Here is a 25,943-nt window from a genome sequence, read left to right on the forward strand (position 1 = left end):
TGACAGTTTTACTTCTTTTCCAATTTGGATGCCTTTTATTTCTTCTTGTCTGATCGCTATGGGTAGTACTTCCAGTACTATGTCGAATAGAAGTGGTGAAAGTGGGCATCCCTGTCTTGTTCCTGTTCTTAAGGGAAATGGTTTTAGTTTTTGCCCAGTGAGTATGATGTTGGCTGTAGGTCTGCATATAAGGCTTAAATTATGTTGAGGGTGATCCCTCTATTCACTTTGCTGAGAGTTTTTATCAAGAAAGGGTGTTGGATTTTGTAAAAAGTTTTTTCTGTATCAATTGATATGATTATGTCATTTTTTTCTCTCAACTTGTTTATATGATGTATAACACTTATTGATTTGCGGATATTGTACAAACCATGTATCCCCGGAATAGATCCCACTTGTTCATGGTGTATGATCTTTCTAATGTAATGCTGGATCCGATTTGTTACAATTTTATGGAGGATTTTAGCATATATGTTCATCAGGGATATTGGCCTGTAATTCTTTTTTTCTTTTTCTTTCTTTTTTTTTTTTTTTTTTTTTTGTAGAGTCTATCTGGTTTTGGGATTAGTGTAATGCTGGCTTCATAGAAAGAGCTTGGAAGTTTGCCTTCCTCTTGAAATATACAAAGTGATGGAAAGCAAGGGTCTGAATCCAAGAATACTACTGGTATATGCAGCAAGGCTTTCATTCAAAATTGAAGGTGAAATCAGGAGCTTCACAAAGAAAGGCTAAGAGAGTTTATTACAACCAAGTCAGCAATGCAAGAAATGCTACAGGGACTGCTGTAAAAAGAAGAAATAGAAAGGAAAGAAGGAACACAGGCATAAAGAATAAAAATAGCAATAAACAAGTACCTATCAATAATAACCTTATATGTAAATGGATTAAATGCTCCAATCAAAAGACATAGGGTAGCTGAATGGATAAGAAAACATGACCCATATATTTGCTGTCTACAAGAGACCCACCTCAGAACAAGGGACTCACAAAGACTGATAATGAAGGGATGGAAAAAAAGTTTTTCAGGCAAATGGAAATGAAAAAAAAAGCTGGGGTAGCCATACATATATCTGACAAAACATACCTCAAAGTGAAGGCCAAAACAAGAGATAAGCAGGGCCACTTCATAATATTAAAGGGAGCAATTCACCAAGGGGTTATAACTCTGGTAAACATCTATTCACTCAGGGTAAAGCTGGTAAACTACACCAAAAAATACATAAGAAAACTTCTGGAAAATATCAAGGGAGAGATTGACAGTAATACAATCATAGTAGGGGACTTTAATACCCATTGACATCATTGGATAAATCCTCTAAACAAAAAATCAGCAAAGAAACAGCAATCTTAAATGACTCTATAGATCAGGTGGAAATAATTGACATGTTCAGAACATTTCACCCCAAAGCTACAGAATATATTGTTCACAAGTGCACACCGGACATTTTCAAAGATAGACCACATAACATGTGTACCAGTTAATAATGCAGATTTTTTTCACTAGATGGAGTTTCACATATGTTGATATATATGTGATTTGATATATATGTTATTTTGTTGTATTGACAGCAAGCTTCAAAACTTCATTATGTCAAATTTTCTGAAGGTGTTAACATCATATTTTTACACTTAAAAATGTCGAATTTCGTGCCAAAAAAAAGAGCATTTGCGAGAAGTTTTAATTCATTACTTTATTTTGAAGAAAAGTGCTGCTGAAAGTTATCATATACGATGGGAAGCTTATGGTGAACATGTTCCATCTCAAGATACTTGTGAACACTGGTTTAAACATTTTAAAAGTGTTGATTTGGATGTGAAAGACAAAGAACGTCCAGGTCAACTGAAAAAGTTTGAAGACCAACAACTACAAGCATTATTAAATGAAGATGCGTGTCAAACTCAAAAACTACTTGCAGAAAGATTAAACGTTGCTCAGCAAACAATTTACAAGCAATGGAACAGATTTTAAAGGAAGGAAAATGGGTGCCACATCAACTGAATGAAACACAAATGGAAAACTGAAAAGTCATCAGTAAAATGTTGCTTCAACGGCACGAAAGAAAGTCTTTTTTGCATCAAATTGTGACTGGTGATGAAAAGTGGATTTATTCTGAGAATCACAAATGCACAAAATCATGGTTTGATCCAGGTCAACCATCAACATAGACTGCAAGGTCAAATAGCTTCGGAGAGAAGACAATGTTCTGTGTTTGGTGGGATCAGGAAGGTGTGGTGTATTATGAGCTTCTAAAACCAGGTGAAACCGTTAATACTGATCGCTACCGACAACAAATAATCAATTTGAACCACGCTTTGATCATAAAACGACCAGAATGTTCCAGAAGACACGGCAAAGTAATTTTGCTTCATGATGATGCACATACTTCAAAACCAGTTAAAGACACGTTAAAAGATCTTGCCTGGGAAGTACTAACCCACTTGCTATATTCACCAGACCTTGCTCCTTCATATTACCACTTGTTCTGATCAATGGCACACGTGCTTTCTGAGCAGCACTTCAAAACATATGAAGAAATGGAAAATTGGGTCTCTGAATAGTTTGCTCCTCAAAACAAGAAAAGTTCTATCGGGATAGTATCCACAAATTACCTGAAAGATGGGGGAAATGTGTAGCTAGAGATGGACATTACTTTGAATAAAGCATTTTTGATGTTTCTCTTGAAATTATTGTGTTTTCTTTGATCACAAAATCCTCATTATTAACTGGTACACAGGCAAAGTCTCTTCAAATTCAAGAAGATAGAAATCATATCAAGCATCTTCTCAGATCACAATGGCATAAAATTAGAAATCAACTACAATAAAAACAATGAAAAAAATCAAACACTTGGAGGCTAAATAGCATGCTATTAAACAATGATTGGGTTACCAAAGAGATCAAAGAAGAAATAAAAAGCATCCTGGAAATGACCATGAAAACACAACAACCCAAAATCTATGGGATGCAATGAAAGCAGTCCTGAGAGATAAGTTCACAGTTCTACAGGCCTCCCTCAAAAAACAAGAAAGAATGGTAATAAATAATCCAACCCTACAACTTAAAGAATTAGAAAGAGAGCAACAAAAAAAGCCCAGAGTAAGCAGACAGAAAGAAATAATAAAGATCAGAGCAAAAATAAATGATATACAAAAACATTTAATGAAACCAAGATCAATAAAACCAAGAGCTGGTTCTTTGAAAGGATAAACAAGATTGATGAACCTCTAGCCAGGCTCACCAAGAAACAAAGAGAGAGGACCCAAATAAACAAAATCAGAAATGAAATAGGTGAAATAACCGAACCCCCAGACAAAAAAAAAAAAGATTGTAAAAAAAATAAAATACTATGAATAACTCTACTCCAACAAACTGGACAACCTAGATGAAATGGACATATTCCTAGAAAAATACAATCTTCCAATACTCAAGCAGGGAGAATCAAAAAACATGAAAAGACCAGTAACTACTGATGAAATTGAAGTAGTAATCAAAAAACTTCCAGCAAACAAAAGACCTGGTCTGGGGGGGGGGGGGGGCTTCACAGGGATGTTTTAGCAAACATTCAAAGAAGAATTAAAATCTATCCTCCTCAGACTATTAAAAAAAATTTTTTTTAAATAGGCAAATTATTTGAATTGGCATTTCTCTGAAGAAGGTATGCAAATAGCCAATGCACTAGTACACTTGAAAAGATGCTTAATACCTTTAGTCTTTAGGAAAATGCAAATCAAAGCCATAATAAAATACCATTTCACACACACTAATATGGCTAAAATAAAAAAAATAAGACAATGGCCAATGTTGTTGAAGATGTGGATAAATTAGAACACTTATATTACTGGTGAGAATGAAAAATGGTGCAGCCATTTTGAAAAACAATTAGGCAGCTCTTTAAAATGCTAAACAGAGTTATATGACCCAGTAAATCCACTCCTAGGTGTATACTCAAAAGAAATAAAACATATGTCCTCACAAAAACTGAACACAATTGTATAACAGCAGCATTATTCATAGCAGTCAAAAAGGGAAACAATCAAAATGTTCATCAACTGAAGAAGAGATAAATAAATGTGGTGTATTCAAACAACAGAATATTTTGCTATGAAAAGGAATGAATCACAATATTTGCTACAGCATGGGTGAACCCTGAAAACATAATGCCCAGTGAAAGAAGCCAGTCATAAAGGCTATAATGTATGGTTCCATTTATGTGAAATGTCCAGAATAGTCAAATGCATACATTTAAAAGGAGATCACTAGTTGTCTGGGCCTGAGGTAAGGAAGGGAGGAGAGTAAGAAAGTGGTGTGACTATTAAAGAGTAAGTGGTTTCTCTTCCGGATGTAGAAAAAATCCTAAAAATAGATGGTTGCACAATTCTGTGAGTGTACTGAAAACCACTGAACTATGCACTTTAAATGGGTGAATTTTATAGGGTAAACAATACACGCATAAGAAAAAATGTATGCTGAGCACTAGAAGCCAGATCTAAAAGAGTTAGTCCATATATATGAAGTTCTTAAACAGGCAAAAGTAAACTACAGTGATAGAAATCAGAGAGCAGCTGGCTGAAGGGGAGAGCTGAGTAGAATGAGGAACTTTCTGGAGTGGTGAAGATATGGATTAAATGGGTATGTACATTTGTCAAAACTGAAACTCTAGAGTTAAGATTTATATGTTGTGCTGCATATAAATTATGTCAATAAAAGCTAAACATAAAGAAAAATCCATAAAAACTGAGGTTTAAAAAAATGAATATTCTTAGCTTACAATACTCTTGGCTTAGAAAATCAGGGAGTATTCAGGTCCACTTCCCAGTTAGTGATTTGCTAAGAAAATTTACAGGAGTTGGCACACAGCTACGATTTATTACTGTGAAAGAATACAAAGCTAAATCAGCAAAAGGAAAGGCAAGGGCACAGTCCACAGGAAACGGGGCACAAGCTTCTAAAAGTCATGTCCCTGTGCAGTTACAGGACACATTTAATTCCTCCAGCACCAAACTGTGAAAACACCTGAAATACTGTCAACCAAGGATGCTCTCGAGAGACTCAGTGTCCAAGGTTTTTATTGGGGTTGGTCAGGTAGGCACCCTCTGCCTAGTATATATTGAGATTCTAGACTCCCAGAAGAAAAACAAGTATTTAGCATAAACTACATTGGTTTTTACAAACAACTTAAACATAGCAAGCCACTCTTAGCATTTAGGAAATCCAAGCCCCAGACACCAACCAAGGGCCAACCTTGTAGGCAAGACCTTTCTAAGGATAGTAGTTTCCGACCTACTATGTTATCTCTTTTCTGCACAGGTACGATATTTTCAACTTCCTCTAACAATAACAACAACAATATGGAAAGAAGAAAAATAATGTTAAGTATGCTGAAATGTTAATAACTGGTGAACATGGTTAAGGGGTTTATGGGAGTTCTTATAGTATTCTTACAACTTTTCTTTAAGTTTGAAATTATTCCAAAATAAAAAATAAAGAAAAAATTAATGGGGATTTTATCACTACATAGAAAAAAAATGTAAGTAATATCTAGAAATAACATCAATAAAAACATGTGTACTTACCATACAGGAACTACAAAGTGGTACTGAGAGATAGTAAATGTTTAAAAAAATTACATATCGTGTTACAGAATGCAAATATTAGATATCATAAAAATTTCAGTTAGTCCCATGTCCTTATGAGTTGTAGTGAACATGTGATTTTATTAGTGAAGCATCCTCTTTCCCACTTCTTGTAATAACAGGATCCTTCCTTCCCCATGGAGGACCCGTCTATTCACATGCTTCAGGTGAGGCTGACCCCACAAACCCCTTGTCCCCGTGACCATTTCCAGCATACTGACTAGGCCTTGGTGATTTCAGCTGCTATACTTCTGGCCACAGTAACTGGCTCAGAAATAAGTACCTGACTCAATTGGACCAATTAGGTAAGGTATTAGGAAAAACTCCTCCTGGTTGTTAGACTGTGAAGGTGAGTCCTAATTGTCTATGGCCATCTTACCCTGGGGTGAGAGCCAGGAGAGGATAGAAACCATGCAAAAATGAGCAAAGCCAGAAAAAAGTGCTCAGACAACATACTTTGAGTCCCCTGGATCCAACCTTTCCTGAAGCTACCATATATCTGGAATTCTCAGTGACAAAATTAATACCAGTCTTTTTTTTATATCCTTAGCTAGTAAATTGGGTTTTTGATCAAGTGTGTTAAGTAGCATATAATTAAAATACCAATGGGATACTTCTGGAAAAAAGTTATTCTAACTATTAAAAATAATAGGTAAAAAGTAAAGTAGTAGATTAAACAAGGTAGATGACCCTAAAAGACTATATATCATATCTATATAACTCCTGAACAAAGAAACAACATAAATTAATAAAAAATAAATTATTCAAAAATAATCAGTATTGGAAAAATTCATTATTTAAAATAATAAAATAGAGCCTCAACTCAAAATCCCCCACATTAACTGCCCAAAGTAGTCTAAATGAAGGGGAAAGACATCGATACATACCTAAATTCTTTTCCAGCCACTGATGTCCTTCAATTAGTTGGTCAATTATGGCAAAATAATGTGCAGCAGCTTCATCAGACATAACCCAGCCACCTGTCACAATTTCAAACTGACCATTATCTATTAAACTAGAAAGAAAATAATGTAAGAATTTAATTAATATATAAGAAAAGTTCAAATAAAAAATTAAAGTCAGCATAAATATTAGGGACAGCCTTTAAATAAATTGGTATTTATTATACTAATTGTTAAAACATTTTTTTAAACTAGTGAATGAATTTCAATTTTAGGACCCTTGAGTGTCTGAGGTGACCACCCGCCATCCTAGGCCTGCAGGACACTTTGGAAGTTCCTGTTCATCAGGGTATAATCTCCCTCACAACCTCAAAGTTTCCTGATAGCAGGAGCCACATCTGATTTATTTCTAAATCTTGCAAGAACCTAGCAAAATGCTTTACTCAGAGTATATGCTTGATGAGTGTTTATTGGAGGACTGTCACTTTAAGCATGGCATTTGTTTCAATACCCCTATATTGAAAAATCAATATTTATTTTGGTCCTACTAACACTGGTAAGTTAATCATACAAGCTACACAGCACATGCCTCTGGGAATACAGGAAACATTATAAAGCACTTTGCTCAGGATTCAGTTAAAATGTAGGCTACATAGTTTATTTTTCATTATTGAGTGAAGAGCTCTAACATTATCATTATCTATCCATTGGATACTCCTTTCTTTGCCACAATACGATACAAGGTAACTAGATCTCCGGTCCTAGAAACATTCAATTATTATAAGAAGATACCTTCCTTTGATAAGGAAAAAAAGAAATCAAACTATTAAAATTTGATGAAGTACCTGAGGAAATATAAAAGCCAAGAATTTAAGCAAACAACTTAAGTGCCACAGACTTGTCAATTTTCAACAAGATGGTTTGGAAAATGGTGTAAAGTTTCATAAAGAAAAGCAACTTTAGTAAGGATATACATCACTGGATACCCACCAATATCAGTCAAGTACCAAGTCAAATTTAGCTGAAGCAGAGCAGAGCCATAAAAGATAGAGAAGTATTTTCCTACAAAGCCTTTAACAGAAGCCACAGCATTAACACGACATCTGATTTATTCAAACATATGCATGATCATATACCAGAGTGAATAATGGACACAATTTCTAAAAATGAATGAAAGAATAATTCCTTGCATGAAATTTAAAAATGTTAATTAAATCTGTATTGCCATAGGAATCACCAACTAATATAATTTTGCATGGAGAACAAGATAGCTCATTATATTGTCTAAAGAAAATCAAATGTCCAGTCAAACCTCAGGTTTTCACAGGCCCAAATCAAGAACTTAAATTAAAAAAGCTGGAAATTTCTAAAAACTATATTTCTTCCAGAATACAAACTAAATTCAAGACTATTTTGTCCTGCTCTTACTGTCAGTGGACTTAGCCTCTAGTTAGTTCTTTTTCTCATCTTCCTGGTGATTGCCTGATTTAGCCATACTCTAGATGTCATGGACCAGACTCCCACTTCTTATGCTTTATGCCCAGTACCTGGAAGCCTGAGATGTTGGACAGATTTGGGATTCAATCTCTAGCCATCAAATATAGAAATTTGACTTCCTTACCTCAGTATCCTCATAAACATATCTTTTGGAAAATTTCAGAAATAAATTATTTACTACTCTTAAATAGAAAAATAAGAACTAAAATGAAAAGTCATTCCAATGGTGTAATTTTTCATCTATATCAATTTTGCTACATAATTCCAGTCCCATAGCCATGAATATGCTCCAAGGAACAGCCAAACAAGCAATGAATAACACATACCATATACAGCAACTAAATTCCTAAGCTCCATGCTATATTATCAAAAGCCTGTGGTCATCACGCCATCACACCGTAACGACTCATCAGCAGAAATCTGCATGTGCAGCAGGAGCACACAGATGGGCAGGGCTGCGTGTGCTGCGAGGCATGTGCAGGTGCCGGCAGGGACTTGACCAGGAGGTGCATCAAGAAAGTCCTGCAGTGCCAAACCCGTGGGGCGGGACTCCAGAAGATGCTGGGGCCGCGTGGTGAAGAGGGTGCAGGGAATGGGTGTCGGGTGGACGGGGAGCATGGCACAGGTCCCCAGGTGGGGAGCGGAGGTGCTCCCACCACAGGGGGAGGGACGGGGGTGCGCGTAGCCTGTGGTGGCGGGGGAGTCGGCATACAGGTGAAGGGCGTGAGTTAAGAGAGGAATTAAGGCAGATGGTAAAAGCTGTTACTAAGGGAAAGCGCCAAAAGGTTCGGAGCAGCCAATGGCTCAGACACTCAACACTGGGGAGAGAGGAGTGGGGACCAGCCAGGCACAAAGGAGCTCACAAGACCTGGGGCAGCGGCTCAGGGAGGGCGTGGGTGGGGCCATGCGATTTCGCGTGCTGGGCTTCTAGTTTGTCAATAATCTAGTTCTTCCCCCAACATGATGCCTGAGATGCTACTGTAATCATGTATTGAATTTTTTTCTACATATAATAATCACTTTAAGGATTATCCTGTCTATTGTTTTGGGGGAAGCATAAAAAGCCTCCCACTCATTAAAATGTTTTGCAGAATTTTCTTACTTGTAGATTTTTTTCTGTCTATCTTCCCCATCTTAGTTGGTCCCTCTCATAACCTAGAATTCATTCACCACCCTCTGTTACCTCCTGCTTAACTGGTTAGTTCTAATAACCTTTCAGGTTTCAACCTGAATACCACCTGCTTCAGGATACCTTCCATAATCTCCTTCTTACTTCCATAGAAGATAAAACTTTATTGTGATACTGTGTTTAGTTATATCTTCTATGCTCTGCCCTGACGGTTGGGACCAGGTCAGTTGCTTATCTCCTGTATCCCTGGAGTCTAGTACAGTAAATATTTGTTGAACGAATGATGGAGTAAATAAGGGAAGGCTTCAGAGATGAGGTAATATTTCATCTGAAAAATTGATAGGATTGATATTATCTAATGTATAGCAGGGGGGAAAATCTAAGCTGAACTCATGGACAAATTTCTAAGAAGCAGGAAAAAGCATGTGCCTGAGGACACCCACATGGCTCACAAGGCAGAAAGTGATAAGAGGTAAGGGTGGACAAGTAAGGAGGAATCAGAGAAAAAACGCCAGTATGTGCCAGGCAAAAGAGATTGGGCTGTACTTTCTGACACTGAAGTGTCACAGAAGCAGGATGAGCAGACTCACCTATTAGAAACCTAACTCTGTTGGTGAAATGGAGGATACCCAGAAGTGATATAGCTGGACACAGGGAGACCAAGGTGAAGGAAATAAGCAACGGGGATTGAGCTGAGGGTTTCACACAGAGATACTGACAAGGATAAGGACCTGAGTGGATGTGGCCCAAATGGCAGAGCACACAGTGGTTAAAAGCACTGTTTCTGGGGTTAGGCTGCCTGGCTCTGACCTTCATGCCATACTTACAAGGTGGGGGACCTTCGGCGCATTCCTTAACACCTCTGCTTCAGTTTCTTCAACAGGAGATGAGAATAATAAAGAATCTTAACTCAAGGGAATGCTACAGGACTGACTGAATAAATACATATAAGTGCTTAGACTATGCCTATGCACAGTAAGCACCCAATAAATGTTAGCTGTTACTATTACCATTAACTAGGGAAGAAGAAAGAAATTGAGGTTGGAACTGTAGGTCTGGAAGCAGCATGAATTAAAACCAGGTGGGTGAGCACACATTGAAGAGAAGAACCAAAGGGTGCTACCCCACAGGCCAGAATGGGGACTTTTAGAAAGTGAGCAGAGGAGGAAACCAGAAGTGATGAGAAAGGAATTCTCAGCAATGCAGGAAGAGAACCAGGAGACAGAGCTCTGGGTCATAAGAGACAAAAAATAATAATTTCAAGGAGAATCGAGTGGTCAGTTTCAATGCTGCAAGAAATTCTGGAGGACTGAGGAAGTAACCCAAGGACGAGGCGGTGGAGAAGGTCCTCATGGCTTTTGCCAGATTCCACGAAGCAAATAGAAGCTAGCAGTTGATGGGAATGAGAACAAAACTGCCTAACTGGAGATGAACCAGGATTGGAGAAAATGGGATGGAACACATACATTATAAAATTAATGTATACCACTGCTTCAGTGATCAGAACTGAAGTTATTTTAGACAGTGATGCACTGCGTTAATTCCTTTGTGAAAGGGTTTATATATTTAGGCTCTAAACTCATCCAAATCTGTAATTTTCCCTAAACATCACAAGACACACTGTGACTTCTCATTGCTTTGTAAATTTTACAGCAGCCTTTGGTTAAATACCATTAACTAGTACCTGTATAAAATGTATAGGTACTTTAGAGGTACTTTTTTTAGTGAAACTCAAAATTTACATCAGTAAGTTTGGACTTGTATTATTAAGAAAGTAAACCTCAAACATTTCTTTGATTTCAATACGCAAACACAGATAGCTAAGAGATAGAACAGAAGGCTGATTTAAATATAAATTCAGGAAATATGATATAAGAGGATGGTATAAAGATTATAGAGAAAGACTTTGCCTTCTTGGCAAAGTGATAAAACTCAGCAATGTGGTGAAGATATAATATCTATATTAACTGATGGTACTTTCCCTCCCAGTACATATTCAGAACTTATTTCACACATAAAGGTCCACACAGAGAAGTCTGTCAAGACTTGGCAAACACACAAACTATTCTAAGTTCTAACAGCTCGGTGGGCTTCTCCACTGAACACTGGTCTCAACACCAGGAACAGATGCAATGTAAAAGCTATTTCAATGTCTCAGAGTCCAGAGAGGAAAAATGAATACGTAATAACACTGGGTACAAGTCAAAGGAAACGCTAAGGCTAATGTTTCAGCTGGCTGACTCTGAGTCAGGGCACACATGTTGATGTATTTTTTTTATAAACATCATGCAGTATTTGACTGCATTTAGCAAAAAAAAAAAATATATATATATATATATATATATATATATATATTAAAATAGGAAACCTAGAAAGTAAAAAGAATACCAATCATTTTCAAAATAAAATAAACATAAACGGAAAATGTGCTGATTACTTAACGTGAGGCAGTTTATTTTATTTTATTTTTTAATTTTTACTTTTTTGCTAATCCTCACCCAAGGATATTTTCTCCATTGTTTTCCAGAGTGAGTGGAAGGAAGGGGGAGAGACAGAGAGAGAGATCGATATGAGAGAGACACATCGATTGGCTGCCTCCTGCTCACCCCTCAACCAGGGCCAGGGTTGAGCCTGCAACCAGAATTGAACTCATGACCCTTCAGTCAAAGGACTGATGCTTTAACATTAAGCTAAACCATCTAGAGCAGTTTCTTTTAAATCCACTGGATATACAACAGGCAGGCACCATGACTACAATTGATTAAATTAGTTGGAATTTTAAAACAATGAAAAAACTAGCTGTTTGCATGGATCTCCCTTTAGTTAACTAGATTTTCATTTTTGAAAGTCTACAGAGATGACTACTGCTGCCACAGGGGAAAGAATCAAACAAGTCACTGCTAGGATAGATTATGGGATCATTTGAGTTATGTTTCTGTTAAGTTCCCACGATCAATTGGTATTCTTCAGGAATAGTAAAAGCTCACATGAACCTCTACAGGAATTAACAGGTTCTGCTTGGCAACAGCGAGCTTGAAAATTTAGGTACAGACATTTAATCCATAGACTCATCTGAGGAAAAACAACCCAATGCAAGCCATTGTATGAGCATTACACTAGTAGTCAAAAAAATTGTATCAGTAATGTCACTTACTACAAGCTCAGAATTTTAAATAATAGGGACAAACCTATATAGCTATTAAGCTTTTCCCCAAAACATACATTTAGGCAAGAACCACTAAAAATATTTAAGTAAGAAAAAATGCTATTACCATAGTTCTATATATAAATGTAATAAATCAATAAAGTGAATGGTTATAGCTAGAAGGGAGGGAACTTTAGCTAAGCCTGACCAGAAACAAAATCATTGGCCCTAATGTGGCTATAAAACAATTTTTTCTTCAAGAAAAATGATATCATTGAGGAACAGGCCTATATTTCCCATTGTCAAAATAAGAGCTCTCAAAAGGAGTTTGAATAAAACTGCTTAAGCACTAGAATCTAATTTGCATTCCAACCCCTAACATCTTACTGTTTTCTACCTTAATCTTGGGTTGAATCATATAAAACTGCCATTTTTGTACATCAAAAGCAGTCAAACATCAGTAATTTTATATGGTCCAACATAAGTAAAATGGCCAACAGTACAGAAAAAGAGAAAGAGAAACTTGTGTCCAGGAGAATCAGAAGGGGACCATCCTCATGTCACAAAATTGGTGCATTTGAGACAGAAACTATGCAGGTGAAACTAAAAGAATTCAACGAGTACTGACCTACAACCCCCTGGCATGAAAAATAAGCATTGAGTCCCAAGTAGTCAAGAGAGAAGAATCTAAGATATTCTGGCAACAGCCCCTAATCTGGAGGGCCAAGGGCTGAAGCAAAGTTGGATCTTGGAACAGACACTAATCACAGTCCCTATCCTTCATCTTTTTGTGAGTCCCATCTTGCAGAGACCTCTCCACTCCCAGGCCCTGACTGCTGCCGAGGATGGCTCCCTAATGCAGCTACACTGGGACAGAGCCAGGCCTGGCCTCACTTTACCAAAAGCAGCAAACAGCAAGCCCAATTTCCTTCGGAGGTGGCAGACTCTTTCCTACAGTCATTGATCTAAGCCACTGCTCCTACCTGGCCTACAGGCAACCCAAAAGGAAGCTAGATACAGAAAGCCAACCGTGGGTGCCTCACCTAACAAACAGCAAACACTTCATGGTTCTCCCAGTCTTCCCACCACCCCAGCTCCTCTCTTCCCTTCCACAAGTCCTATTCATAACCCTAACTTCTTTCCTGGCCGCTGGGTCCCTAACACTCATCTTCCATAACCCAGCTCTCCAACAAAGATCTGAGGAATAATCTATGCAAGCAACACAAACTGATGCTGAAGGAGAAATGTATGGGAGACTGTCCTGGACACAGAGTACTGAGGACAGGCTAAAAGCAGAGGCTTAACAAAGGGCTGGAAGAAAACAAGAGGTCATGTGCTATTGTGCTATGGGGAGCACAGGGACCATTCCACAGGACAGGAAGAGTCTTGCAAAGGCACCAGTGTTGTGAGGGATGACCTGCAACCTTCCCTCCATGTGTTTCCCTTCTTTCCATCTGACTACCCTCTCACTCCACTCTCTAAAGATTTAAAACCCTGAAAAAATAATATATTGGATTAACTGAGCTCAGGTCATAGCTGGCCCATCTGACCTGAGGCAGGAAAGGTGGAGGACCTGATTTCTGTGAGAGACAGTTTCCCAAAAGGAAATCTGGTGAAATGGATGTTGGCCAGTCAGTATTAACTAAACTCATTGCAAAGAAACAAAGTATTTTGCTATAAAAGGAAGGTGTTTCAGGAGAGTTACACTCTGTTTTGGAACAAATCCCAAGTGTGGATACACCAGTTATTGCTCAAGGATGAATAAAAAGGGGGAATACACTTGAACTTACAAACAACAATAAAAAGAACACAGAACTAAAGGGTAATAAAAATATAGTTAAAACCAAGCATTTAAAGCCAGAACAGAACAGACTCTATACCATAGAGAAGTAAGCTTGAGGGAGGTGGGGGGAAACCCTCGAGGAAAAAAACTCCCAAAAGCAGTGAATATAACAAATTAAAAAAAATAAATAAATGTGCATAAAAGAGACTAGAGACTCAATACTAGATAACTGAATTCTAAAACAAATGAAATAAAAACATTAATTAATTAGCAAGAGCAGAAAACGTAAGCTGGAGAAATGTTTGAACTGGTAGATGGAAAATTTAATAAGTTATTTATACCTACATACCTGGTGAAAATTTAGAATTTTATGAATAAAATTTTTAAAATCCTAAAAACATCTGACCAGAGGGGTCAAAGGTGATCTTCACAGAAACATTACATAAGAAAGCCTCTTTTAAAGATAGAAAACATAAAATGAGGCACAGAGATGTTAACTTCCGCAAAGTCACACAGTAGATGGGAGTCTGCCCTATTTCAACACATGCAGCCTAGCTCCACTGCCCAGCCATTTGAACTACCTCTCTAGATTGTCCTTAAAAGTAAAAAGAGCAGCACAGGTAGGCAAATCCAAACAAAAAGAATAAAAATTGTATAGTCTGCACTTTCTGACCATAAGACATAAAAATTAGTTTTTAAATCTAAAGTATAACTGGGGGAAAAATTGTACTTGAAAATTAAAAATTATTATCCTAACATACTCAAATCAGGAAAAACAATAAATACAGTTATATAACATTTTCTTAAAATACTAGAGGCCGGGTGCACAAAATTCGTCCACTCAGTGCGGGGGGGGGGGGGGGGAGGGGGGTTGGGAGAAAGTCCCCTCAGCCCAGCCTGCGGCCTCTCGCAGTCCAGGAGCCCTCGGGGGATGTCTGACTGTCATGGAGGCAGGAGAGGCTCCCGCCACTGCTGCTATGCTCACCAGCAGTGAGCCTGGCTTCTGGCTGAGTGGTGCTCCCCCTGTGGGAGCACACTGACAACCAGGGGGCAGCTCCTGCATTGAGAATCTGCCCCCTGGTGGTCAGTGTGTGTCATAGCAACCGGTCATTTTGCTGTTCAGTCAATTTGCATATTAGCCTTTTATTATATAGGGTATAATAAAAAATTAAAAAAAAATTAAAAGCTAGTTAGAGCAGTGTTAACCTTTTGCACTCGGATGTCGAGTGTGATGGTTATTGAATGTATCAATAATTTGAAATATAAAAAAATCCAAATAAATAAGTTTGTATGAAAAGAAACTCCAGTTTTTTATTCTATTGCCGTGCTTTGTAAAATCTGGGGTATTTAAAAAATTAAATCCCAAGTAGAATAAAGGAATCTAGAAAAAAGCAAGCGAGTGCAAAGGGTTAAAAGGCAAATCCTTATTAAAATAAATGAAATGGCCCATTTAGCATTAGTAAAAGCAGGTAGAATGAATTAGTAAAAAATAAAAGCAGAAAAGTCAAGAGTAAAAACCAGCAACATATACACAGTTCTTTGGGAGTGAGAGGGTGTGCAAAAACCAACCAAAAAAAGTAAAAGCTTTAGCCAAATCTACTCAAGATGAAGAAAATATTCAGCTTCCCAAAAGTACTTTAAAATTACAGATGTGATAAATAAAAAGTACTTCAATTACAGATGTGATAAATAAAATCTTGCAATCTAAGAAAATATGAAGTATTATATGTATTCACGGAGTAATGTTAGACCTAAACAGACAAAAATATTTTTAATCTTAAAATTCAAAAGAATTACCTGTAAAACAAACACCAGTTCCACAGAGTTTTATAGAGCAGTTCTTAATATAAAAGTTTAAAAACTAGTAGGTGGCTCAAATTAAACTAAGGATTCTGTTTTACTCTGTGTGTGTGGCTATGTGTGTTTGTGTTTGTGTGAGAGAGAGAGAGAGAGAGAGAGGGAGGGAGGGAGAGAGAGAGAGAGAGAGAGAGAGAGAGAGAGAGAGAATCTAAATTGCTGCTAACATTTCAATTTAAAAAGTCAAGATATTTTACATAGCATTTTGGAATTCTAAGTTGTCTTGAATAATTGGAGGAGTATCCTGATCACTCTGGCTCCCATGGACTGCCAATGTGGCTGGAGTAGAAGAGTGGCTAGCCCCTTTGGGTGGGGCAGCTACTCTTGGTTCATCCCATCACCCCCAAAGCCTATAGCCTTCATTTATGCCATCTTTCTGGCCAATCTTATAAGCATTTTAACTGTTCTATTAAGAGGAGGGAGAGCTCCAATGGCTAGTGATGGATAAACAGTTCTTTCCAAATTACCTTTAAATGTTTATATCAATTTTCATCAAAATTCTTTAATAGGGTAGGAAGATTATCAGTTAATGAAACATCATAATACTGCAACAATTACAGTCAAATAGAAAAGTCCAGGAAACAGGTCAGAAATCCCAGAAATCAATGCATATTGAAATACAATAAAGATAGCACTTCAAATCAGTAAAAAGAATGAACTATTTAAATCTTTGAGAAGCAGCACAGCATGAAAGGGAACAGCCTGTAGGACTGGACAGGCTGGACGGAACAGCATACCAGTGCAGCACATCCCAGCCCGTAACCATGAAAGACCAGTGAGTGCTTTGTCTAGAAAATGTGGGTAGTCATTGTACCTATTTCACAGGATTGTTGTGAGGATTATCAATCACCATTTGTAAACTACTTATAACAGGGACTAATGCAGTAAGTATTGTAATGTGATAGTAAGTAGATAAAAGAAAGCAATACATACTAAAATAATCCTTAAACTCCAGGAAGCAGAGGGGAGGGAAATATGGTGAACCGAACCTCCCATCATACCACAGGAAGAAAATAAATTTCAGGATTTTAAAAAATGAATGGTAAAAATGAAACTAGAGAAAAGAGGACTCTATCTGATTTCTAAACTAGAGAATACCTTTTAAGATATGACAGGCAAAGTAAATATCAAAAAAACAGATTAATCAATTTGACTATATAATAATGCTAAAGTCTATATATTACTTGTATGCATGTGTATGCATAACCTATGGACACAGACAATGGGATGGTGAGGGCCTGGTTGGGGGGGGGAACAGGAGCGGGCTGGAAGAGGTTAATGGGGGGAAAAGGTGAACCTATGTAATACTTTCAATAATTTAAAAAATAGAATTAAGAAACACTTGAGGATAAATAAGGGTTGGTATGTGTATTTGTGCATATGTATATGAATATAATTACAAATCAGTAAGAAAAATTACACAATCAAGCAATTTATAATGCTTTGCTTATATATATAAGAAATATGCAATATTATCACTCATCAAAAATACAAATTAAAATTATATTTTCAACTATCAAATTGATCAAGGTATTAGGGAAAAAGTTGTATTGTTGGTACATGGGCAGAGAAATTGGTACACTATGATATAGAAGATTGAAGAATAAATAATACATTGAAACAACCTTTCTGGGGCCCCTGTGATTATATGCTTTAAAAAAAACCTTTAATATACCAAGTCCCGTTAACCTAGTAATTCCATTTCTAGGACAAAGTTGGAACATAAGAATTTCAATGGAAAAGTTTCAAGTCACTTTTTAAGAGAATAACCAGAATCAAGGAAAAAACATATGAAAAAATATTTTAAGTTTCAGATATAAAGCTAAGAATTTTCACCATCTAAAAATTCAACACGCATTTTACACTCACTATACAATTAATGTTTAATATTACCAAACTAAAAAATAAAATAAAAACAAACCTTTTAACAGCATCCTTCTTTTGAATATCTATAGTATCCCACCACTTTGAAAGGTAAGAGATCTCAGACCATATAAATTTCCTCCGTGAGTCTTCCTTCAGCTTGATGACCATGTTATTAAAAATATACTGAGTCTTCTCTCTAAAGTAGTCATCAAAAGTCTTCAACCAACCTAAATCAAGAAACAAATATACCATAAATGTCTGGTTTATGTCTGATTACAACTCAGTAATATTCCATTGCACTACCTCTGGATACCCTTGGATGTTTCAGTCATATAAAGACATATATAATAATTTAAGAAATGTTCTGAATTAATGAAATTACATTTAAATGAACATGAGACTCAAACAATCATTAAAATTTAAATTATAAAAATACTCTGAAAACTGCACAAATTCAGATACAAATGAGAAAAATGACCTAAGGCCAAAAAGCATTTGTTTAAACTTAACAATTATAGTATCTAATTATTTATAATTTATCTCTAATTGAAGGGATTTTCTTATTTTAAAAATCTGAACAGTGTTAAGTTGGCATTATTGTTCTCATAGTATGGGATGAAATTTTTATCCTCTCATGGCACAACTAAAATTCTCCACTCATTAAAAAAGTTAAACTAAGAAAAAGAAAAGCAGAAGTACAAACTGTATTTAAAACCAGCAGCAGAGCAATGAGGTAATCACAACACTTTTATGAATATTGAGAAGTAGAATTCTGCCAAAAATAGGCATTAGTTCCCAAAGACTGTTCATATTCCATTTGTGGTAGAACAAATTGACATTAATCAAACAACAAATGTGTACACATCTATGTAAAGTTTTCTCAAAAGAGAATTATAAATGTTGATAACTTATTTCTCTGCCTTTTCCTACTACTTCCCATATATCCAGAGAATTTTATCTAAAGACATGTGTAATCTATAATAATAAAAGCCTAATATGCTAATTAGGCCAGACAGCCAAACGATCTTCCGGACATCCTTCCAGACAAAGCTGCAATGGTGGGGGCTGAGGCAGAAGTGGTTAGGGGCAATCAGGCAGGCAGGCAGAGTGGTTAGGGGCAATCAGGCAGGCAGGTGAGTGGTTAGGGTGATCAGGCAAGTGGGCGAGCAGTTAGGGGAGATCAGGCAGGCAGGCAGGCATGCAGTTAGGGGTGATCAGGCAGGCAGGCATGCAGTTAGGGGCGATCAGGCAGGCAGGCGAGCAGTTAGGGGCGATTAGGCAGGCAGGCAGGTAGAGTGCTTAGGGGCAATCAGGCAGGCAAGCAGGTGAGCAGTTAGGGGAGATCAGGCAGGCAGGTGAGTGGTTCGGGGTGATCAGGCAGGCAGGCGAACAGTTAGGGGCATCAGGCAGGCAGGCAGAGGGGTTAGGGGCTATCAGGCAGGCGAGTGGTTAGGGGCAATGAGGCAGGCAGGTAGGTGAGCGGTTGGGAGCCAGTGGTCCCAGATTGAGTGAAGGCACAGGCTGGGCTGAGGGGCACCACCTGCCCCAAGTGCACAAATTTCGTACACCGGGCCTCTAGTTTGAGTATAAAGAAACATTTTTAACAAGACCCATAGGTCCCAACAAAGCCCCACCTGGCAGAGTTCTAAAGCAACATGATGAGTGACTGAGGCAAAAATGTACAGAGCCACCAATTCCACCTACTGGCAAAATGGACCCTCTGGAAAATAACCTCTTATCTAGGAAATCTTATGGGGAGGGGTAAGGTGTCTATATATCCAGGTTGAACTATTGCTTTATACTTTCAAGTCTCAAACACGTGGGAAACTAAAGCATAAGGACTCCAACTATTTCTTTTGTCTCTAAGTTAATATTCAATGTATACTATTTTTGCTGGCACAAAATAAAAGCCTGCTATGGCAGAGAAGACAATACAACTGTTTTGACAATGCAAATATGAGCTTCTGAAAAGGGCACAGCCACAGTGACTGTATTTCTCCCTTTTGTTTTAACTGAAATCTATTCATTCATTATATGGTTATTTACTGAACACCTACAAAGTGATAGGTCTGAAGCTAGGAGCCAAGGAGGAATACAGTATTTTTTAAGCTGGCTTATCAACAAATAATGCTACCTGGATAATTCAACTTCTCCATGTTTAAAAGTCTTTCTCTATTAAAAAACCTCATATGTTCAAACCTGAGCCTGGCATATAATATAAATACTAGCTGCTATTATTATTAGCTTAATTATCATCATAAGTCTTTAATTGTCCCTTCCCTGTCTCTATAATCAAAGCAGTTAAAAGTAGTACTAAATAATATTTCTAACATCTAATTTTTTTAAATATGCAATTTATTTAAAACACTAGAGGCCCAGTGCATGATTGAATCATGCACGTGTAGGGTCCCCTACACGCTTTCGCTTTCGATCGCGGGGGAGCTGGGTGCCTGTCTGCTGGTGCACCAGGCCTTTTGGAAGCCTCTGGCTGGGCTTCTGAAAGGCCTGGTGCCAGAGCAGAGAGGCACCCAGCTCCCCCGCTTTTGATGGTCCGCAACGGGACGTGAGCTTGCTGCCCCAGAGGCCCCTTCTGTTCCGCAGCACAGCCATGGCGCAGACGCTGGCCCAATCGGCTACCCCGGCCACCCTGAGTCCCGCCACCTGCGCCTCCCGCTGGCCCAATCGTGGGCATAGCGGAGTGATGGTAATTTACATATTACCCTTTTTTTAGGTAGGATTTAAATAAGCTGCTTCATATCTTAAACATATTGGTTGCCCAAAATTATGATTTGCATTCTATGCCCTTGTTAGGGGCTGAATTGTGTCCCCTCAATATTCATATGATGATGTCCTAACACCCAGTGTACTTCAGAATGTGACTGTATTTGGAGATAGAGTCTTTAAAGATGTAATTAAGGTAAAATGAGGTCATGTGAGTGGACCCTAATCCAGTATGTCCTTATAAGGAAAGGCGATATAACACAGACACACACAGAGGGAAAGCTATATGAAGGCACTGGGGGAAGAAGGCCATCTACAAGCCAAGATGAAAGGCCTTCAGAAGAAACCAACACTGCCTTGATTTTGGACTTCTAGCCTCCAGAAATGTTAGGAAATAAGTTTCAGTTGTTTAAGTATTCCAGTCAGTAGTATTTTATGAATGGCAGCCCTAACAAACTAATACAGCACTAGAAAAAAATAGAGTTGTTATCAACCAAAAAATAAAAATCACAATGTGGGGAGAATTTATTTTAGCAAATACCATCATAATATTTAATATACATCTATCTCCATATTGCAAGACTGAGCCAAAAGCAAATGTATGTAGGTAACATTTACTTCTGTACCATACTATTATTACATGTAAATTATTTAACCGGTTCTTTTAGAATTATTATTTTTAAACATCACACCTACCTGTCACCTAAATTTTAACAAAGGTAAAAACTAATCTCTAATTATTTGGTTAACTCAATTAAAGAAAAGTGCTATGATGAACAGTGGAATGCCTCCAAAATTAATTTAGTAAGAAAATTCTAGTAATCTAGCATAAAAGGCAAATTTAGAATAGTCTTTATAAAGATTAATAAGTAAAATGTTTTTAAAGTACAAATACTTATTTTCATCAGTTATACTTTGTTATGCACTAAGACCATTTCAAAGAATAGTTTATCATGAGTTTTCACAAAAGAATCACAATGACTGATTAATCCATTTTGCCTTCAATACTTCATTTGCCCTTCAACAATCATTCCAAAAATACGTCAAAGACATTTAAGTGAGCCAAAATAAAAGCTCGGAGATGTCAAATTAAAAGTCTTCCATAAAACTCATCTATAATAGAGACTAATATCACAACAATATAGCACAATTAATGAAGATTGAACTGAAAGATAGCCTCTTGCAGCATTCAATATTGAGTAATATAACAGTAGATTAGTTTTTAGTGCTCTTATACAATAGAGTAATCAAGTATTCCCTTTTACACTGAATTGGCTCTTTCTTTTTCTAAAGTACTGTGAAACTACAATTGTATATTATCATGTGCCCAATCAGAAAGGTAGTATTTTATAAAAAGTTCTATGGGATAAATTTTTGTGACACATAACATTATAGTTTTACCTCTAGATTTAATCATTTTAGGACACTGAAGTTGCAAACTGATTTACTTAAGTGGTCAATTCATAGCCTTTTTCTTTCCCTTGAATGTACTTGGAAATTTAACCATGGCTAGCACAGCATGAATACCTTCCCATTTAGTCTTTTGCACTCTAACAACACTATCATCCATAAAACAGCTTATTGCTATTTTAAATAAATGGGTAAATATTTAAAACAAAGAATACATAATTAGAAGTTCTATAAAGCAGGCATAATTCCAAATTTAATATTACATTATCACAAAAAATTTAAGTTCTAAAATATAAAACTAATGAAGTTGAAAACTCTATTGCTTGCTTTTAATATGAATAAACAAACACCTATTAATTGCTCACTGAAAAAGCACAATTTTAAAAAAAAACTGGACTCATGATCTAGCTTCGAAGTCTAGAGACTGTGTAGAGATCTGATCCTCTTAAGGAACACTTAGTTTTATTTGGTTCATGGGCATACACAGTATCACCCTTAGGATCTAGGCAAGAGTGCCCCACTCTGAGTTCTGGACTTTGGAGGGATTTCCTAATTCATCCTCTGAAAACATCTTTTTCCACAAGATAAATCCACAGGGCAAAGAACGTGCCCATTCAGAGCCTGCCCTCCTCTGCCCTGATGCATACCAAGGCCCAGGAATCTGTGTCAAAACAACCCTAAGCAGGCTTCTGGAGTCTCCACTGTCAGGGCAGTCAACCTTGCAGGTAATAACTTCCCCAACCTGAACAGTGGCCAAGGGGCTGCCGTTTGTAGGGTGTGGAAAGAGTGTTAGTATGTCTGCAAGAAGGGCCCTTCTAGTTTACGAGAGGGCCAGTCAAGGGAGAGAGGGTTTGGGCTGCCCCACAGGTTGACTCCCCCACACACTACCACATTCCTGTGGGGAACTAGAACCCCAGCAATCTAAACCCACACTTGGCCTTCCAGATCACTGAGCTACTTCCCAAGGCAGGAGGAAAGGACCTATTTAATTTAGCAATGTATTAGTTAGATTTATAATTATTAAATGTTTAAACATAGAGTCTGAGGGTCTCCATGTACTTTCTGCCTCAGGTCCTGCAAATATTAAATGCAGGCCTTGGAAACATGCCAACCTAAACTTCAAATTAGTTAATTCTCATGAATCTAGCACCTGGTTCGAAGCCTACAACAGCAAGAGTTCAATAAGCACTTGAAAGATGAATGATGACGTATACCCAAAGGGACTGAAAAAAATGTACGTGGAATATGAATGCAAATTTATTACTGCAACTAGAAAGGAAACCAAAATTAAAAGATATCATTCATTACTAGCTTTAATATGTTCACTGATTGTTATGATCCTAACCTAATAATCTTTGACCATTATCTTTAGGTTTATATTTAATATCTGAAAAGGCTCTGTCAGCCCTAAAATAATTTAAAACACACATCTCGAAAAAGGCATGTCCTTCAAATCACTGTTACACTGTTATAGTTTTAACTACTACAATAATGATTTTTAATGAGTACATTAATTCTACTCAAAAGTTAAATAGGTACCAACTGTTAAGGAAACAAAAAGATTTTGAGTCAAAAATAATTAATGTAAGTAAACATTTTAAAAATGCAACTTAAGCTGTAAGTTATTTCCATTTTAATATGATATTCTCAAATCTAAACATAAATACAATAGGCCTCATAAAAAAGAAAGCTTCTTAATTTTAGTAATTAAATTATTCTCTATCAACAGGTTTCTTCCATCACTTGTTAAATCCTTCAATATTTGACTGCAACAACCAGTCTTACACTTAAGGGGTCACATACAACCTTAATTGGGATTACCGTAACTCACATATGTTGCTGATTAATTTTAATTCCAACATTTCTATTATAAATTAAGCTTGTTTTCCCCTAACCAATAAACTGTGAAAGAGTTTTAATTAATGTTTTGATCTGGTTTATTCATTCAAACAAGCATCTAATAAGGGCAAAGCAATAAAGCTAAGCTAAATGAAAACAGATTCTATAGTGAAAACATGCACAAATGCTGTGAACATAAATAAATGGTAAATTCCTATCAGAAGGAAAGAAAAGAGATTCTTAGATTAGTCATCATCTGGATGGAGGAAAAAGGTGGTATTTCCAAATTGAGGCAAGAGCATATGGAAAAGGCACTAACACATGAATGCACATGTCAATTTCAGGGAGCAGAAGGCAACTAGGTATGGCTATACTGCAGCTCACATGGAGGGAGCATGTTGAGAAAAACAGAAGTGGGGGTCAGATCACTGCAAACCTTCTGAACCATTTTTGTTTCTTACTGAAAACTTAGGAGAAATAAAGTTAAGGTTTTCTGATTTGTGCTTTGGAAAATAACTGTTCTGTAAGTGTAAAAAATAGAATAAAAAACAAAGTAGAAGAGAAACAGGAAATGAGGCCATTACAATAATTCTGCTAAAAAATGGTTAGTGAATTGCAATGGAAAGAGACAGAGATAAATAAGAGGCCAAGGAGGCAAAAAGAAGAGAACATAGTAACTGACTAAAGTTTCCAAGAGAGAGAAGTAGGAAAGTACAGGATTAAGCTCAGGTTTTCTAAAGACCTATGAATGTTTGGAAACCTATAAATCTGCTGATTCCTCTAAATGCTTTTGGACTCAGGTTTCCAAAATAACCTAAACATTTTTTTTCCAGGTGATTCAATGTCATCTAATAGTTTTCAAAGCATATCAGTTTCACTTCCATTAAGTTCCATACAGCACATTCTGAACCTTGGTAAGATGCTGTCACTGGAAATTCTATCCCACACCACAAGAACCCATTGCATTGCTGTTAGCACAGCTGGGGTTTTGTTCAACCTGCAGCTGGATATGTGTAATATCCAACTGTGACCCCTTACTATATTTCTTTTCTAAATGCCCTTTAAACGACCTGCATATGCTGATACTGACATCTACAATTGTGAGATCAACCTCCAAAATAATTTCTAAATCTGTGCTAAAGTAATTTTCATCCCTTTTTAAGGACTCACACCAAATGAGGACACTTCAGTCTTAATAAGTCTTCCCCAAATAGAGCTTGGTTGTTTGAAATCATGCAAAGTGTCTATAATATGAGACATCATTAGAAGTAAAGGAAAAACTGACCTCCTTTGAGGAGTTACTCTTAGATATGTGAGGAGGCTACTTAGCCTTATGATTGTGCAAAACGTGGGCAAATTATCAAAGTTTCTGGAAGAAACTATTTTAAAAGCTGGAAAATACTACTTCTAAATAACTTTTTAGTTGTAAAATATGTAGCAATGAGGAAAACCACTCACCATCTCATGTACTAATGCAATATTTAAGGGCAGAAACATCCATTTCAATAGGGATAGACCGGGGGGGGGGGGGGGAAGAATAAGAAACAGTGCAGAAGATGCCTCCTTTTGCAAGATCCTATATAATAAAGAGCTAATATGCTACTTAGACTGAACAGCAGAATGACCTTCCGAACAACCGTCCAGACGACCTTCCAGACGAAGCAGGGGCTGCGAGGGCCGAGGCAGCTGGGGCTGCAAGGGCCGAGCCCCTTGCATGAATTTTGTGCATTGGGCCTCTAGTAGTTAATAAAATGTTTTATATGATTAATAACATAACATAGATGACATCTGTCTTGAAAAGACTTTCCTCCTAGAAGCTCTGCCTATTGTTTCAGAAGCATTACCTAAAAAGAGGCAATGTTATATAAATGTTACAAGTCCTGGTTCAAACCCAGCCCTTCCTTAGACACATTACCTATCCTCTCTTTTGCCTCAGTTTTCTCTGAGGCAGAAGAGAGGATAGGTAATGTGTCTAAGGAAGGGCTGGGTTTACTTTTTTTTTTTTTTTTATCACTTCTCAGCCTTTTGACTAGGATCAAATGTAGTATCTGTTCTTATCAGTTTTAATAGTATTACTTTTGTCATAAAGTTACAGAGAGCAGTAGTGGATTTAACATATGTAAAATATCTAGGACAGTGCCCAAAAACAGTAAATTCCCA

At 37.1% G+C, this 25,943-nt stretch overlaps 1 protein-coding gene and 1 pseudogene across 1 annotated transcript in view; one reads left to right on the forward strand and one right to left on the reverse strand.

The window, feature by feature from the left end:
* The window catches only part of MAN2A1 (mannosidase alpha class 2A member 1), a 155,701-nt gene that overhangs the window by 95,661 nt on the left and 34,097 nt on the right, over nucleotides 1–25,943 (reverse strand). Inside the window, exons 4-5 of the mRNA XM_054715013.1 lie at nucleotides 17,869–18,040; nucleotides 6,522–6,649 (exon numbers count right to left, since the gene is read on the reverse strand). Of these exons, the coding sequence (XP_054570988.1) occupies nucleotides 6,522–6,649; nucleotides 17,869–18,040 (300 nt within the window). The remainder of the gene's footprint in view (nucleotides 1–6,521; nucleotides 6,650–17,868; nucleotides 18,041–25,943) is intronic.
* On the forward strand, nucleotides 25,793–25,902 carry LOC114232619 (U2 spliceosomal RNA; annotated as a pseudogene).

The sequence above is a fragment of the Eptesicus fuscus genome, chromosome 4 (assembly GCF_027574615.1).
Source record: "Eptesicus fuscus isolate TK198812 chromosome 4, DD_ASM_mEF_20220401, whole genome shotgun sequence".
Classification (NCBI taxonomy): Eukaryota; Metazoa; Chordata; class Mammalia; order Chiroptera; family Vespertilionidae; genus Eptesicus; species Eptesicus fuscus.